Raw genomic sequence first — 16,811 nt, forward strand, 5'->3', positions numbered from 1 at the left:
GATTGGTCGCGTCGCCCATGTGACCGCGACGCGACCAATCACAACGCCGGAACGTAATTTTAAAATCCTGAAGGACCTGAAATTACGTCACGGCTTGCTGTGATTGGTCGCGTCGCGGCCACATGGGCGGCACGCGACCAATCACAAGCCGGGACTTCACGTAAGGAAGGAAACGCGCGAATTTTAAGCAAACAACGCTGCCGGTTCCCTCGGTAAGGTGCAGGCTGCGTCGGAGAGGTGAGTATAGCAATATTTTTTATTTTAATTCTTTATTTTACACATTAATGTTGTTTCGATACCGATACCCGATACCACAAAAATATCGGATCTCGGTATCGGAATTCCGATACAGCAAATATCGGCCGATACCCGATACTTGCGGTATCGGAATGCTCAACACTACTCGTAATGTTTACTTTTCCCTACTATATTTAAAAGCTAATTAACTGCATGCAAATCAATCATAATGCCTAAACACCAATTTAAAGAGTAACAGTTGTTTTAATTTTTATTTAATAAATTAATAGTACCCATGAAAATATTACGCACTAAATATAAATATATGCCTTGTACCTTACCACCAGCATTCGCAGCTGAGCCTTGCTGACTCAAAAATACCTTTAATACATACAGTACTTCACACTTCCACAATCAAGCTCTGCTTCCAGTTCAAGCTGTTATTTATGTTCATGTGATGGTTAACAATTGGAGAAATAAAAAAAAAAGTGGTATTCACCTGCGCTGTCTACAAAAACGAACAATAAAATGAAAAATAGATGAATAAATGAATAAGAGAGCCCTTACTAAATGAGTAATCATTACCCCTTGGGTTTCAAAGGTCATCCCTTATCCCGACACTTCTATGAGAAACACAATAAATCATTTGAGGGTATCTCCTTTTACGGTATCCAAACCGTACCAAAGAACCCAAGGGGTGGCCACTACATCAAAACCATGTCAAGAATTGAATATAAATGGATCTTCTCCCTTGACAGCCTGGCACCCAAAGGGCTAAATCAGGAAATTGAACTTTACGCCTTTTTATGACGTGTCATTTGGCCAAATTCTGACCCTCATGAGGCTGTCAGCAGTAGCTGGGTCAATAATACATATTCATACATAAAATGACATATCTTATGTATTCTTAATATTTGTGTACATTTATATATATATTTATATATATATATGCTGTCAGACTCTACGTCCCCATCTCCATGCGAGTGGCGGTGGTGTATCGTCCTCCCGGCCCCTCTCATCAATTCCTGGATCACTTTGCCACCTGGCTTCCACACTTTCTCTCCTGTGACACCCCCACCCTCATCATGGGTGATTTCAACATCCCCATTGCTTCTCCCCTCTCCCCATCTGCTTCTCACCTTTTATCTCTAACCTCCTCTTTCAGCCTCTCGCAGCATACTAACTCTCCAACGCATGAAGATGGAAACTCCCTTGACTTGGTATTCTCCCGGCTTTGCTCACTGGATGATTTCACAAACTCCCCTCTCCCGCTCTCTGACCACAACCTTCTTTCATTCTCTATCAAGAACTGCCATGCCGCTCAGGTCACCCCCACTTTCCAAACTTATAGAAACATACAGGCCATTAACACCCAGAAACTTATGAAGAACTTGCAGTCCTCATTGGCCCCAATCTTCTCCATCTCATGTCCTGATTCTGCTCTGAAGCATTACAATGAAACCCTGCAAAGTGCCCTGGATGAAGCTGCACCTCCTATACATAGAACAACTCGACACAGACGGAGACAACCGTGGCACACGCTGCAAACACGCTTCCTGCAGCGGTGCTCCAGGTGCGCCGAAAGTCTGTGGAGAAAATCTAATCTACCCGAAGATTTCATCCATTATAAGTTCATGCTAAAAACATACAACTCTGCCCTTCACCTCTCCAAACAAACCTATTTCAACACCCTCATCACCTCGCTGTCCAATAACTTTAAACTGTTATGGACCTGGTGGTTAGGAGCACCCGGAATGACCTGATGAGTAAATTCAAAATCGGGACTAGCTCTGGGTAAGTGGGAACTCTGCTGACCGCAAACCCTACTCCTATCACAGACCCTAGAAATAGCCGTGGAGTGTACCTAACTCTCCCTAGACGCCTCTTCACAGCCTAAGAGCTAACTACACCTAAAGATAGAAATAGAAGCCTTACCTTGCCTCAGAGAAATTCCCCAAAGGTAAAGGCAGACCCCCACATATATTGACTGTGAGTTAAGAGGAAAGTCACAAACACAGGAATGAAACAGGTTTTAGCAAAGGAGGCCAGATTTCACTAAATAGTCAGAGGATAGAAAAGGGAACTATGCGGTCAGCACAAAAGACTACAAAAAACCACGCAGAGTAAGCAAAAAGACTCCCCACACCGACTCACGGTGTGGAGGTGCCACTCTGCACCCCAGAGCTTCCAGCTAGCAAGGGAATATCATGATAGCAAGCTGGACTAGAAATTAGCAGTAACAACAAATGAACTAGATAAGACTTAGCTTCTGCTGGAGTAGACAGGTCCTCAGAGAAGTCCAAGAGAGATCTGAACCAATACTGAAACAATGACAGCTGGCATGAAGTAACAATCTGAGTGGAGTTAAATAGGGAAGCAGCATAGCAATAAACGAGAGCAGCTGATAAAGCCAACCTCAGTGACCAGCAGTTCCGCTCGAAGCCACCAGAGGGAGTCCAAGAGCAGAACTAACCAAAGTATCATTCATGACCACAGGAGGGAGTCCGAGAACGGAATTCACAACAGTACCCCCCCTTGAGGAGGGGTCACCGAACCCTCACCAGGGCCCCCAGGCCGATCAGGACGAGCCAAATGAAAGGCACGAACTAAATCGGCAGCATGGACATCGGAGGCAACAACCCAGGAATTATCCTCCTGACCATAGCCCTTCCACTTAACCAGGTACTGAAGCTTCCGTCTCGAAATACGAGAATCCAAAATTTTTTCCACCACATACTCCAACTCCCCCTCAACCAACACCGGAGCAGGAGGATCAACGGAGGGAACCATAGGCGCCACGTACCTCCGCAACAACGACCTATGGAACACATTATGGATGGCAAAAGAAGCTGGAAGGACCAAATGAAATGACACAGGGTTGAGAATTTCAGAAATCTTATAAGGACCAATGAAACGAGGCTTAAACTTAGGAGAAGAAACCTTCATAGGAACATAACGAGAAGACAACCAAACCAAATCCCCAACACGAAGTCGGGGACCAACACAACGAAGGCGGTTAGAGAAACGTTGAGCCTTCTCCTGGGACAACGTCAGATTGTCCACTACGTGAGTCCAAATTTGCTGCAACCTGTCCACCACAGAATCCACACCAGGACAGTCAGAAGGCTCAACCTGCCCCGAAGAAAAACGAGGATGAAAACCAGAATTGCAAAAAAAAGGCGAAACCAAAGTAGCCGAACTAGCCCGATTATTAAAGGTGAACTCAGCCAATGGCAAGAAGGTCACCCAATCATCCTGATCAGCAGAAACAAAGCATCTCAGATAGGTTTCCAAAGTCTGGTTGGTTCGTTCGGTTTGGCCATTTCTTTGAGGATGGAAAGCCGAAGAAAAAGACAAATCAATGCCCATCTTAGCACAAAAGGACCGCCAAAACCTAGAGACAAACTGGGAACCTCTGTCCGACACAATGCTCTCCGGAATGCCATGCAAACAAACCACATGTTGAAAAAATAATGGCACCAAATCAGAGGAAGAATGTAATTTAGGCAAGGGTACCAAATGGACCATCTTAGAAAAGCGATCACAAACCACCCAGATGACAGACATCCTTTGAGAGACAGGAAGATCTGAAATAAAATCCATGGAAACATGCGTCCAAGGCCTTTTCGGGACTGGCAAGGGCAAAAGCAAACCACTGGCACGAGAACAGCAGGGCTTAGCCCGAGCACAAGTCCCACAGGACTGCACAAAAGAACGCACATCCCCTGACAAGGAAGGCCACCAAAGGACCTAGCCACCAAATCTCTGGTACCAAAAATCCCAGCATGACCAGCCAACACCGAGCAATGAACCTCAGAAATAACTCTGCTAGTCCATCTATCAGGGACAAACAATTTATCCGCTGGACAACGGTCAGGTCTATCAGCCTGAAACTCCTGCAGCACCCGCCGCAAATCAGGGGAGATGGCAGACAGAATTACCCCCTCTTTGAGAATACCAGCCGGCTCAGGGACTCCCAGAGAATCAGGCACAAAACTCCTAGAAAGGGCATCCGCCTTCACATTCTTAGAACCTGGAAGGTATGAGACCACAAAATCAAACCGGGAGAAAAACAGCGACCATCGAGCCTGTCTAGGATTCAACCGCTTGGCAGACTCGAGATAAGTCAGATTTTTGTGATCCGTCAAGACCACCACGCGGTGCTTGGCTCCCTCAAGCCAATGTCGCCACTCCTCGAATGCCCACTTCATAGCTAGCAGCTCCCGATTGCCAACATCATAATTACGCTCAGCAGGCAAAAACTTTCTAGAAAAGAAGGCACATGGCTTCATCACAGAGCCATCAGAACTTCTTTGAGACAAAACAGCCCCTGCTCCAATCTCAGAAGCATCAACCTCGACCTGAAAAGGGAGCGAAACATCTGGCTGACGCAACACAGGGGTCGAAGAAAAACGACGTTTCAGCTCCTGAAAAGCCTCAACGGCCGCAGAGGACCAATTCACCACATCAGCACCTTTCTTTGTCAAATCAGTCAAAGGTTTAACCACACTAGAAAAATTAGCGATGAAGCGACGGTAAAAATTAGCAAAGCCCAGGAATTTCTGGAGGCTCTTCACAGATGTAGGTTGAGTCCAATCATAAATGGCCTGAACTTTAACAGGATCTATCTCGATAGTAGAAGGGGAAAAAGGGATAGTAGAAGGGGAAAAAATGAAGCCCAAAAAGGAAACCTTCTGAACTCCGAAGAGACATTTAGACCCCTTCACAAACTTTAGCACGAAGGACCTGGAATACCATTCTGACCTGTTTCACATGAGACTCCCAGTCATCCGAAAAGACCAAAATATCATCCAAATATACAATCATGAATCTATCCAGATACTTTCGGAAGATGTCATGCATAAAGGACTGAAACACAGATGGAGCATTTGAAAGCCCGAATGGCATTACCAGGTACTCAAAATGGCCCTCGGGCGTATTAAATGCTGTTTTCCATTCATCGCCCTGTTTAATACGCACAAGGTTATACGCCCCTCGAAGATCTATCTTGGTGAACCAACTAGCCCCCTTAATCCGAGCAAACAAATCAGACAGCAGAGGCAAAGGGTACTGAAATTTGACCGTGATTTTATTGAGAAGGCGGTAATCTATACAGGGTCTCAGAGAACCATCCTTCTTGGCCACAAAAAAGAACCCTGCTTCCAACGGTGATGAAGTCGGGTGAATATGCCCTTTCTCCAAGGACTCCTTTATATAACTCCGCATAGCGGCGTGCTCTGGCACAGATAAATTAAAAAGTCGGCCCTTAGGAAACTTACTACCAGGAATCAAATTTATAGCACAATCACAATCCCTATGAGGGGGTAGGACACTGGATTTGGGCTCATCAAATACGTCCTGGTAATCCGACAGAAACTCAGGGTCTTCAGAGGGAGTGGAAGCAGAAATTGACACCAACGGAACATCGCCATGTACCCCTTGACAACCCCAACTAGACACAGACATTGATTTCCAATCCAATACTGGATTATGAACCTGTAGCCATGGCAAACCCAACACGACCACATCATGCAAATTATGCAACACCAAAAAGCGAATATCTTCCTGATGTGCAGGAGCCATGCACATGGTCAACTGAGTCCAGTACTGAGGTTTATTCTTGGCCAACGGCGTGGCATCAATTCCCCTTAATGGAATAGGATACTGCAAAGGCTCCAAGAAAAAAACACAGCGCCTGGCAAACTCCAAGTCCATCAAATTCAGGGCAGCGACTGAATCCACAAATGCCATAACCGAGTAGGATGACAAAGAGCAAATCAGAGTAACAGACAAAAGAAATTTAGGCTGTACAGTACCAATGGTGACAGACCTAGCGAAGCGCTTGGTGCACTTAGGACAACTTCAGAAAGACCCTTTCTAAAAATTGCTGCCAGGGCACACTCATTCCACTGAGTAAGCACAGACCATTTTCTAAACTTCTGACAATATATCTCCGCTTCATCCTGACCCTGACACAAAGCTAGCAAGATTTTCTCTGCCTGATCCACTGAATTCGGTTTGTCATAAAGCAATCCAAGCGCCAGAAAAAACGCATCTACATTAAGCAATTCAGGATCTCCTGGCGCAAGGGAGAATGCCCAGTCTTGAGGGTCACCACGCAACAAAGAAATAATAATTTTTACTTGCTGAATGGGGTCACCAGAGGAGCGGGGTTTCAAAGCAAGAAACAGTTTACAATTATTTTTGAAATTCAGAAACTTAGATCTATCCCCAGAAAACAAATCAGGAATTGGAATTCTAGGTTCTAACATCGGATTCTGAACTACATAATCTTGAATGCTTTGTACCCTTGCAGTGAGATGATCCACACAAGAGGACAGACCTTGAATATCCATATCTACACCTGAGTCCTGAACCACCCAGAGGTTAAGGGGAAAAGAGAGACAAAACACACTGCAATCATACATCCATTACTTAAAAAACCCTCCCTCGACCAAAATTGTGCCGCTAATTATAGACCTGTCTCTAATCTTCCCTTCATCTCTAAACTCCTCAAACGCCTGGTCCACTCCCGTCTTACCCGCTATCTCTCAGATAACTCTCTTCTCGACCCTCTTCAATCTGGCTACTGCTCTTTACACTCTACTGAAACTGCCCTCACTAAAGTCTCTAATGACCTACTAACAGCTAAATCTAATGGTCACTACTCCATGCTAATTCTCTTGGATCTCTCCGCAGCATTCGACACTGTGGATCATCAGCTCCTCCTCACTATGCTCCGCTCCATCGGCCTCAAGGACACCGTTCTCTCTTGGTTCTCCTCCTATCTCTTTGACCGATCCTTCACTGTATGTTTTGCTGGTTCCTCCTCCTCTCACCTTTCCCTTACTGTTGGGGTTCCTCAAGGATCAGTCCTAGGCCCCCTCCTCTTCTCTTTGTATACTGCCCCTATTGGACAAACAATCAGTAGATTTGGTTTCCAGTACCATCTCTATGCTGACGACACCCAATTATACACCTCTTCTCCTGCTTTCACGCCGAGCTTCTTAGAAAACACCAGTGATTGTCTTACCGCTGTCTCTAACATCATGTCCTCCCTCTATCTGAAACTGAACCTGTCAAAAACTGAACTCCTCGTGTTCTCTCCCTCTACTAACCTACCTTTGCCTGACATTGCCATCTCTGTGTGCGGTTCCACCATTACTCCAAAGTAACATGCTTGCTGCCTTGGGGTCATCCTTGATTCCGAGCTTTCATTCACCCCCCACATCCGATCACTGGCTCGCTCTTCTTAACCTAGGTAGTGCATTCCAAAGAATCGGTGCAGCACGTGTAAAGTCTTGGAGACGGGAATGGGAGGTTCTGATTATTGAGGATGCTAACCTGAGGTCATTAGCGGAGCGGAGGGCATGGGTAGGGTGGTAGACTGAGACCAGAGAGGAGATGTAGGGTGGTGCTGAGCCATGGAGTGCTTTGTGGATGAGGGTAGTAGTTTTGTACTCGATTCTGGAGTGTATGGGTAGTCAATGTAATGACTGGCACAGGGTAGAGGCATCGGTGTAACGGTTGGTGAGGAATATGATCCTGGCTGCAGCATTCAGGACAGATTGGAGCGGGTAGAGTTTGGTAAGAGGGAGGCCGATTAGTAGAGAGTTACAATAGTCCAGACGAGAATGAATAAGTGAGACAGTAAGAGTTTTTGCAGAGTCGAAAGTAAGAAAAGGGCGAATTCTAGAAATGTTTTTGAGATGCAGATAGGAAGAGCGAGCCAGTGATCGGATGTGGGGGGTGAATGAAAGCTCGGAATCAAGGATGACCCCAAGGCAGCGGGCATGTTGCTTTGGAGTAATGGTGGAACCGCAAACGGAGATGGCAATGTCAGGCAAAGGTAGGTTAGTAGAGGGAGAGAACACGAGGAGTTCAGTTTTTGACAGGTTCAGTTTCAGATAGAGGGAGGACATGATGTTAGAGACAGCGGTAAGACAATCACTGGTGTTTTCTAAAAAGGTCAGCGTGATAACAGGAGAAGAGGTGTATAATTGGGTGTCATCAGCATAGAGATGGTACTGGAAACCAATATATAGTTCTTGAAGGTATCTCATTGGCTCCAAATTTATATTGAAATTACTTTTAGTGAAAAGGAAAGCAGGAGGAGTATGAATGTATAGGTAGAAAATATGCATAAAAGAAGGAGCAAATGGGTTGTTCTGCGCTGCTGTGCTTGTCCTGATGAAGAAGTTGTATGCTTTAACCCCTTATCAACCAGGGGTATTTCAGTTTTTGAATTTCTGCTTTTTCCTCCCCTTCTTCCCAGAGCCATAACGTTTTTTTATTTTTTGGTCAATATGGCCATGTGAGTTCTTGTTTTTTTGGAGGACAAGTTGTACTTTTGAATGACACCATTGGTTTTAACATATCGTGTACTAGAAAATGGGAAAAAAATTCCAAGTGCAATGAAATTGCAAGAAAAGTGCAATTCCACAGTTGTTTTTTTTTTTACCATGTTCACTAAATGCTAAAACTGACCTGCCATTATGATTCTCCAAGTCATTACGAGTTCACAGGTAATTAAGAAAACACGGCACTTATGGAATTCTGGTGGTGCTCAAGTAGGATAACCAAATCCGTCAGCTGTGATGTAGAAATACTTGGCACTTGTATAGGTGTGTTGAAGAACTTATTTACTGAGTGAAGAATTTCCAGACATAAATGAGACATTTCGGTCAATACCTGACCTTCATCAGTCATCCAGATAGAGGAGATCTGTGTGGCAGCGCACTCTGTGGGAGTTTGCAGTATCTACTGCTAAGACAGGAAAGGTCAGAGAGGCCCATCACCTGCGCACTGCAGTACTTTGCTCTGCGCTCAACAGGGCAGACAAAGTACACCTATGCTGGAACCGCAATGTGAAGACAAGAAGAGGACGTCATCTGATGAGACCAGACCGCGACACCCATCGGACCGGACCGGGACCGCCCCTGGGTGAGTATAATCTAACCTCTTTTTCTCATCTTTTAGGATACATCGGGGGCTTATCTACAGCATTCTAGAATGACCAAACCGTGTGACCAAACACTATGTGTTCGGTACGGTCCTGAACTTTACAGTTTGGGTTCGCCCATCCCTACACAGCTCTCGAGGGTGTTCACTCACAGTGAATAGGATAGCACTAGTGTTACCCTCGTTCTAGCCTAGAGTATTTGCATTTAGATAAGTTGTAGAGAAAAACCTGATGTGATAAAAAAAACTAACCGCAGTTTTGAAATCAGCATGCCTATTTAAGTCTAAATCAGTTAAAAAGTCAAACTCAACAAAAATTATGTTAGAAATGATGTTCAAATAAGTTATGTTAAAAATTATTTCCCAGTGTTATATCCCTGGAAGAAGCCAGGAAACCAGGGAAAAACACACATTGGGTCATCAATCTTGACATTAGTATAGGGAGACAACCGACACCTGAAATAAGGGTCGTGTTGATAAAATTGCATTTACTGTATATGTATGATATTAATGCTCCTATAGAACCATATAATGTTCTTTCAAGTGATGAGTTACTGTATATTATATGCAAATTGCCTCTTCTGAGAAAAAGAGGACTTAACTCTATAGCACCACCTGTTGGTAGTAGCAATCCTACAAGTCACAATCAACCCTTTAATGAGTCATGCAATATGACTTAGGATAAAAGCCAAATCAGTATCTCAATTCGCAGACACGGTGTTTCGGGCTGTTGGCCCTCGTCAGTGCGAAGCATGAGAACTGATTTGGCTAGGTGAGAGGCTCTGGACTGGGGTCTAAGGGGTAATGTTTCTCCTTATGGAGAGTGACATACCAGCTGGCTTGTCAAGGTAACGAGGCTTATTCGCCGTGCAATGCTCCTCTGGGAATTTAAATATGCAAATTGCCTCTTCTGAGAAAAAGAGGACTTAACTCTATGGCGCCACCTGTTGGTAGTAGCGATCCTACAAGTCACAATCAACCCTTTAACGAGCCGTTCAATATGACTTAGGATAAAAGCCAAATCAGTATCTCAATTCGCAGACACGGTGTTTCGGGCTGTTGGCCCTCGTCAGTGCGAAGCATGAGAACTGATTTGGCTATGTGTATTATAATAATTTCTAATATAATCAGTGTACTGATTTAAAAGATAGATAGATAATACAGCTATTTAATAGTACATTCCAGTCTATCTTATGTCTGCTCCTCATCGCCCGTCTTATTGTGATTCCCCTAACAAGAGACTATCATACAATACTGACTGGATGATAATATATTGGGGATATCGGTCTGGGGTATAATTATTTTCCTCCCTGATCTACAATAACAATATACTAATAGATATAACATCAGGAATAATAATTTTAATAATTGAAATGATCATAGCAAAATACATATTTTATACCGATACATTCACACCCCTTGTACTCCTTAGCACTTGTATTTTTAAAAGCATTTCTATTATAAAGCATTTTAAACACACTTGCCTAATAGTTTTGCACAGTACTGCACATTTATACTTTTTTTTAGATGATTTCCATTTTTTTTTCATTTTTATATTCATTACCACTTTTGACATTGGCGCAGAAAACAGCATTAAAACTGGATATTTGCTAAATAAACTGCATTTGTGAATTCAGTGTAACAAGCAAAAATAGGTAAACATTTCCACTTTATAATTAGAAGCTCTGTCAAAGCCTCTTTCACAAATTCCATTATATTTGATGGCAAGAAAAAGATCTATTGTTGGGCTATTCTTCGAGTTGTAATGATGAACACCAAATGGGGAATGTGACAGACTCTATTATATATCAATAGGATAAGTCAGAAGATGATGTCCATCATGCAACCAATTCAACACTGCATCTTTTTGATCTACACTGGTTTTCTACCTCCATGCTTGCATGCAACTTCCTAAAGTTTTTGCGTGCTGTTATTTAGTGATACCTTTATATTCTGCAGCCCAATTAAATATTTAAGAGTCATCTAATCCATTAAACACATAAAAGTTAAAAAGTTGTACAGTGGCAATTAGCCATCTTGGCCATTCACTAAGATAGCAATATTATGCTAGTTAAAGAGGTCATGTCACCATTTTTTACATGCTAAACTGGCCTTATTTTATTGTCTCTCATCTTTGTTGCGGAAATATTAACTTGTAAAGTTTATACGCTAATTCGGAATGTAATGAAGGGGGTTTTAGTAGAGATTCTTCCCTGCGGGTATTTACTTTTCACCTGTTATGACACTGCCCAATCATAAGAACAGTGTCAAGCAGAGAAAAAAAGTAAACACCCCTGAGAACCTTAGTACAGGCTTTTTCTATGCGATATGGTAAGACTGATATGTCCAATCAAGTCACACTGCCGGCACCTACTGTGATTACAAGTGTGATGGATAGGAGAGCAGAGCTGTGTGTCACACACACTCCTCTGCATCTATCCCAGACACGCAGCACTGCTCTACTCCTGACACTTTAAATCTCAGGTAGTACAGAGCTGTGTATGTAATGACACACCACTCTGCTCTCCTCCGCCCATATTGACAGTGATGTGAGATGAGAGCTGCAGCATATCACATACATCACTCTGCAGCCATCCCACACACTGCTCTACTCTTGACCCAGGACTTCTATTCACAGCGATTTCTCTGTGACTTGGTGAGGAGAGCAGAACAGGGTGTCATTACATACCCTACTCTGCATCATCTGTGATTTCAAGTGCTAAGAGGCAAGCAGAGCTGTGTGTTTGGTATAGATGCATATTGATATATGTAATGATCGACTCACAGCAATGCTTTCCTCCCCCTGCAATTGTAATCACAGTAGGTGCAAGCAGCAAGCAGTGAGATCAGTGTAACATGGTTATACAGTCTTACCATATCACACAGAGAAAGGCCGTTCTGAACTTCTTTGGGGTGTTCTTTTTCCCCAGCTGCTTGACGCATTCTCCTTATGATTAGGCAACATAATGAAGGGGAAAAAGTATACACCAACAGTGAAGAGTCTCTGCTATTGCCCCACTGGTTATAGAGCAAATCTACAACAAAGATGATAAACACTATTTAAAAAAAAACTGTTTTATTCAGATCTTCAGCTACTTTATCACAATGTGACCAGTTTAACATATACAAAAAAGTGAAAGATCCTATTTAACAAGCAGTCATTATGTAGTTATTTAAAGAAAGGTGACTGTTTTAAGAAATATGATAAGATTTGTGATGTTTAGAATAGTATTTCTACTCACAGTTCACTGTTAACGTTGATACCAATAGCACTGACTTCAATTTCAATGCTGTCAAATTTCACATGAATATTTTCTAGTGATCCATCACTACTGCGCTTTGCTTGGACACTGAATTCAGGAGCTTCTTCAATATGGTGATAGCATAAAGCTACAGTGCTTGAGCATTTAGCATAAAATACTTGGCCAAGTAATGTTTTATAACCTCCTTTTCCCCATGTACCACAGAGGCCTGTAAAGGAAGGGTACAATTACTATTTGTCAAAATAAAGGCTAAACAAGTTGGCAAAAAGTGAGTCTTTTGAATATACAGTATCTATATTTTTGCAGCAATTATCAAATATTGTCTGAAAAAAATTAAGGGTAACAGCAAAAAAAATCTGTAAACTATTCAAACTGCAAATAACTATTACAAAAACACAGAATAAGAATGGTGTTAATGAAATGACTATATAAAAGAAAACATTGCTGTCCAAAGAAAGCATTGCAACAAATTTATGTTCTGTAAGACTTCTGAGAAAATATTCTAATGGACAGATTAAACAAAAGTGAAACGTTTTACCAAAAATGCTCCAAAATATGTTTAGATAAATTAAAAAAATAACTTCCCACCTACACCGAAGCCTCATCCCAACTATACATAGCATGCTGGAGGGAGATTCATGGTTTAGGACTGGTCTCCCCCACCCCTTACTTGGGCCTGGAAGCCACGAGATCAATGAGAAAACAACACATCCAAATGCGTATCAAAGAGCAGCAGGTCATAAACTCAAATTGAGGAGACACTGAGTGCTGCAAGAAGGCAATGATCCAAATGTCACAAGTACCGTAAATCAACGAAATAATTTTTTTAAAAAAATTGTTTTGGAATTTCAAAGACAAAGTCTTGACCATACCCATATTGAATTACTCTGGCATTAGTTGAAGGGTTGCGTATTCAAGGAATTCCAGAAATATTAATGAACTGAAACACATTTGCTAGGAGCAATGGTCCAAAGCACCGTCTAAATGTGCAAAATGTACTAATTTCTATTGTAAGTGTTTGGTGAAAATGATTGCTGCTAAAAGGCATCTACAGTTCATTGAATTCAAGAATTCACTTGTTTTTTGTCTCTGCATTTCGTGCACAGTAAAAGACATGAACAACACAATTGTTGGTGTTTTTTTAGTTTTGATTGTGTTTGTCCATAATTGTGACACATTTGTTAGTAATGAATGCAAAAATCTATAATCAATGCAATAATCTACGTAATTAAATACAGCATGTGTAATATAGTTACCAGACATTTCTCGCTCTTCTGGTGGTGATTCCATGATTACTATTAAAATGTTAAAAAAAAAGAAACATTTTAGATGTCCCCTTAAAAAAAGGTTTACTTATTGTTACAGCTAATAAAATACTATGCTTAATAGGAAGAGACAAGAATATGTACATACATTGCTGGCCAACTTTGGTTCTTTGCTATAGAATAAAAATAGACCATATTGGATATAATGTTACTATCGCTCTATGGCGAATGGCAAATTGATGGCAGAGATTTTTGCAACAAAAAAATGTATATTGTGACAAAGTCACTGGTAAAGTGCTGCTCTTAATGTCGTCAGTGATATAAAACTCAGCGATTTTCTTCCAGCACATTAAGTGTGGTGAGGGGTTAACAGCCAATTTGCAGAATGGAATGAGTTTTACATGGACATCCATAGAGTGGGTGGAAGGATGTCCACCTTATCTCAACCCCAGGGTGTGGTCTGGGGCTTAAATAGTTGGACTTTAGAGGAAGTAGTTGTTCGGTGTCTGGAAAGGAAACACTCCAGATAAGCGGTTGTGCTGGAACCAACCTGAACTGTGTGTGTTCAGCTAGCGATGAGCAGGAGGAACCCCACTCTCAGAAGGACTGTGCTTTGTGCTGCCATTTTTTTTTTTGTTTTGCTGTTTTTACCCAGAGGGCTGTATTTGTTTTACTACTCCTTGGATTATGCTAGCTATAATAAACCAAAGGAAGTTCTTCAAAAGACAGTGTTCCTCCATGCACAGCCGAGAGAGCCGATCTACCACAATATGTACACCTGAACTTATACAAAACAGTGAAAAACAGTCACAGAATTTTCTTTCACAACTCTGCCATGCTTGAACATACCCTTGATACAGCAGGAACTCAATTCATCTGTGTCTCTAAGGGGTTTGAGCCAAATTCTCTGCTTCGAATTTGGGTTTTAGAAGCATTAATTTCCAACCAAAACTATTTTAACCCCTTCCTAATATCCAATGTACATGTATGGCAGAGCAAAATGCACCTAATAGACCACTGAAACAGTAGGGAGCGCTGATGGCTGTTGCTTAACCACTTAAATCTTACTATAATCAATCTCTGACTGTAGCATTTAAGAGGCGTGACTCATTGTTAGCTTGTGCTTGGAAGTAAACCGTCCTTTCCCCCCAACTCCATCAACCAGGAGCACTAGAATTTCAGCAAGACTGTTCCAATATTAAGAGTAGGACAAGTCAAACCAAGAGGGGCATCCTTTAAGGGGTGATATGTATACATTTAAAAACACAAACTTCTTACATTGAGCTGCTGTTGTATAAATTGCATGGAGAAAAAGAGAAATTAATCCTTTTAAGTGTATTACTCAGTGTTCCATATGCACTATTTTAGGAATATAAATTTGACGTTATTTAAAAAGTTGACATGTTTCTTTTACTCAGATTAAACAACTGTGTCTTGCTTGATCAAAAAAAAATATAAAGTCCTCCCAATACACATTGTAAGGAAGCGGATTTTCATATCCGTATGGTAAGGAGGCAGTGGCCCAAGTAAGTTCAACTTAAACATCTTTATTTGCCAATTTACAAAATAAATTCAAATATTTATCATCCAGTTCGCAGGCGGAATGTTCGTATAAGTCCTTTGCAGTGGACTCCGGGATTGGACACAAGCTGGTAGGGAGCAGGTCATTCCACGCTTCCATCGGGGCACCCATAACATGATCGCGAGGCACTAATGGGTTGTCATGACAGCCGTAGCTCTGCTGATGACCCCTGTGCCTGTAATTGCAATCCTCCTGTGAATGCCAGTCATCAACCAGGATGTCAATAGGACATCATGGTTTCTGCTATGCATGATGATGCACTGCTATGTATAGCACAAGCGATCGGATGATTGAAATGTTAATTCCTCTAAGGGGACTATTAAATACAAAGAGAAGTAAAAAAAAAAAAAAAAAAGCTTTAAAAATATGGAAAAAACTATAAAAAAGTTTAAATCACCCCCCTTTTGCCTCATTGAGAATAAAACAGTTAAAAAATAAAACATAATAAATAATAATAATTTTATTTATATAGCGCCAACATATTCCGCAGTGCTTTACAACTTATAGAGGGGACTTGTACAGACAATAGACATTACAGCATAACAGAAATCACAGTTCAAAACAGATACCAGGAGGAATGAGGGCCCTGCTCGCAAGCTTACAAACTATGAGGAAAAGGGGAGACACAAGTGGTGGATGGTAACAATTGCTTTAGTTATTTGGATCAGCCATAGTGTAAGGCTCGGGTGTTCATGTAAAGCTGCATGAACCAGTTAACAGCCTAAGTATGTAGCAGTACAGACACAGAGGCTATTGACTGCATAGAGTGTATGAGAACATGATGCGAGGAACCTCATTATGTTTTTTTTTTTTTTTAATTTATTTATTTATTTATTTAATTTATTTTTTTTTTTAGGCCACACAGGGATAGTTAGGTTAATGCGTTGAGGCGGTAGGCCAGCCTGAACAGATGCGTTTTTAGGGCACGCTTAAAACTGTGGGGATTGGGGATTAATCGTATTAACCTAGGTAGTGCATTCCAAAGAATCGGCGCAGCACGTGTAAAGTCTTGGAGACGGGAATGGGAGGTTCTGATTATTGAGTATGCTAACCTGAGGTCATCAGCGGAGCGGAGGGCACGGGTAGGGTGGTAGACTGAGACCAGAGAGGAGATGTAGGGTAGTGCTGAGCCATGGAGTGCTTTGTGGATGAGGATAGTAGTTTTGTACTGGATTCTGGAGTGGATGGGTAGCCAGTGTAATGACTGGCACACGGTAGAGGCATCGGTGTAACGGTTGGTGAAGTACCACTGCGCTCAGAAATGTATAATCTACCAAAATAGAAAATAAACCAATTGGTACACTGCGTAATTAAATAAAAATTCAAAAAGTCAGAATTTGTTTTTTTTGGCATCCACAACATTGCAATAAAATGCAATAAAAGGCAATTAAAACATTGTATCTACCCAAAATGGTATCAATAAAAAGGTTAGCTCAGGGTGAAAAAAATAAGCTATCCCACAGCCCCATATCCCTATAAACAAAAACTGGATTTCAGAAAAGA

The 16,811-nt window shown here is 41.9% G+C and overlaps 1 protein-coding gene across 1 annotated transcript in view; it reads right to left on the bottom strand.

Moving 5' to 3' along the window:
• MUC19 (mucin 19, oligomeric) overlaps nt 1-16,811 on the bottom strand; it is a 763,086-nt gene that overhangs the window by 587,223 nt on the left and 159,052 nt on the right. The window contains exons 9-10 of the mRNA XM_077264813.1: nt 13,718-13,756; nt 12,441-12,669 (exon numbers count right to left, since the gene is read on the bottom strand). Coding sequence (XP_077120928.1) covers nt 12,441-12,669; nt 13,718-13,751 — 263 coding nt within the window. The 5' untranslated portion in view covers nt 13,752-13,756. The remainder of the gene's footprint in view (nt 1-12,440; nt 12,670-13,717; nt 13,757-16,811) is intronic.

This window comes from Ranitomeya variabilis, chromosome 5, assembly GCF_051348905.1.
Source record: "Ranitomeya variabilis isolate aRanVar5 chromosome 5, aRanVar5.hap1, whole genome shotgun sequence".
NCBI classification, from domain to species: domain Eukaryota; kingdom Metazoa; phylum Chordata; class Amphibia; order Anura; family Dendrobatidae; genus Ranitomeya; species Ranitomeya variabilis.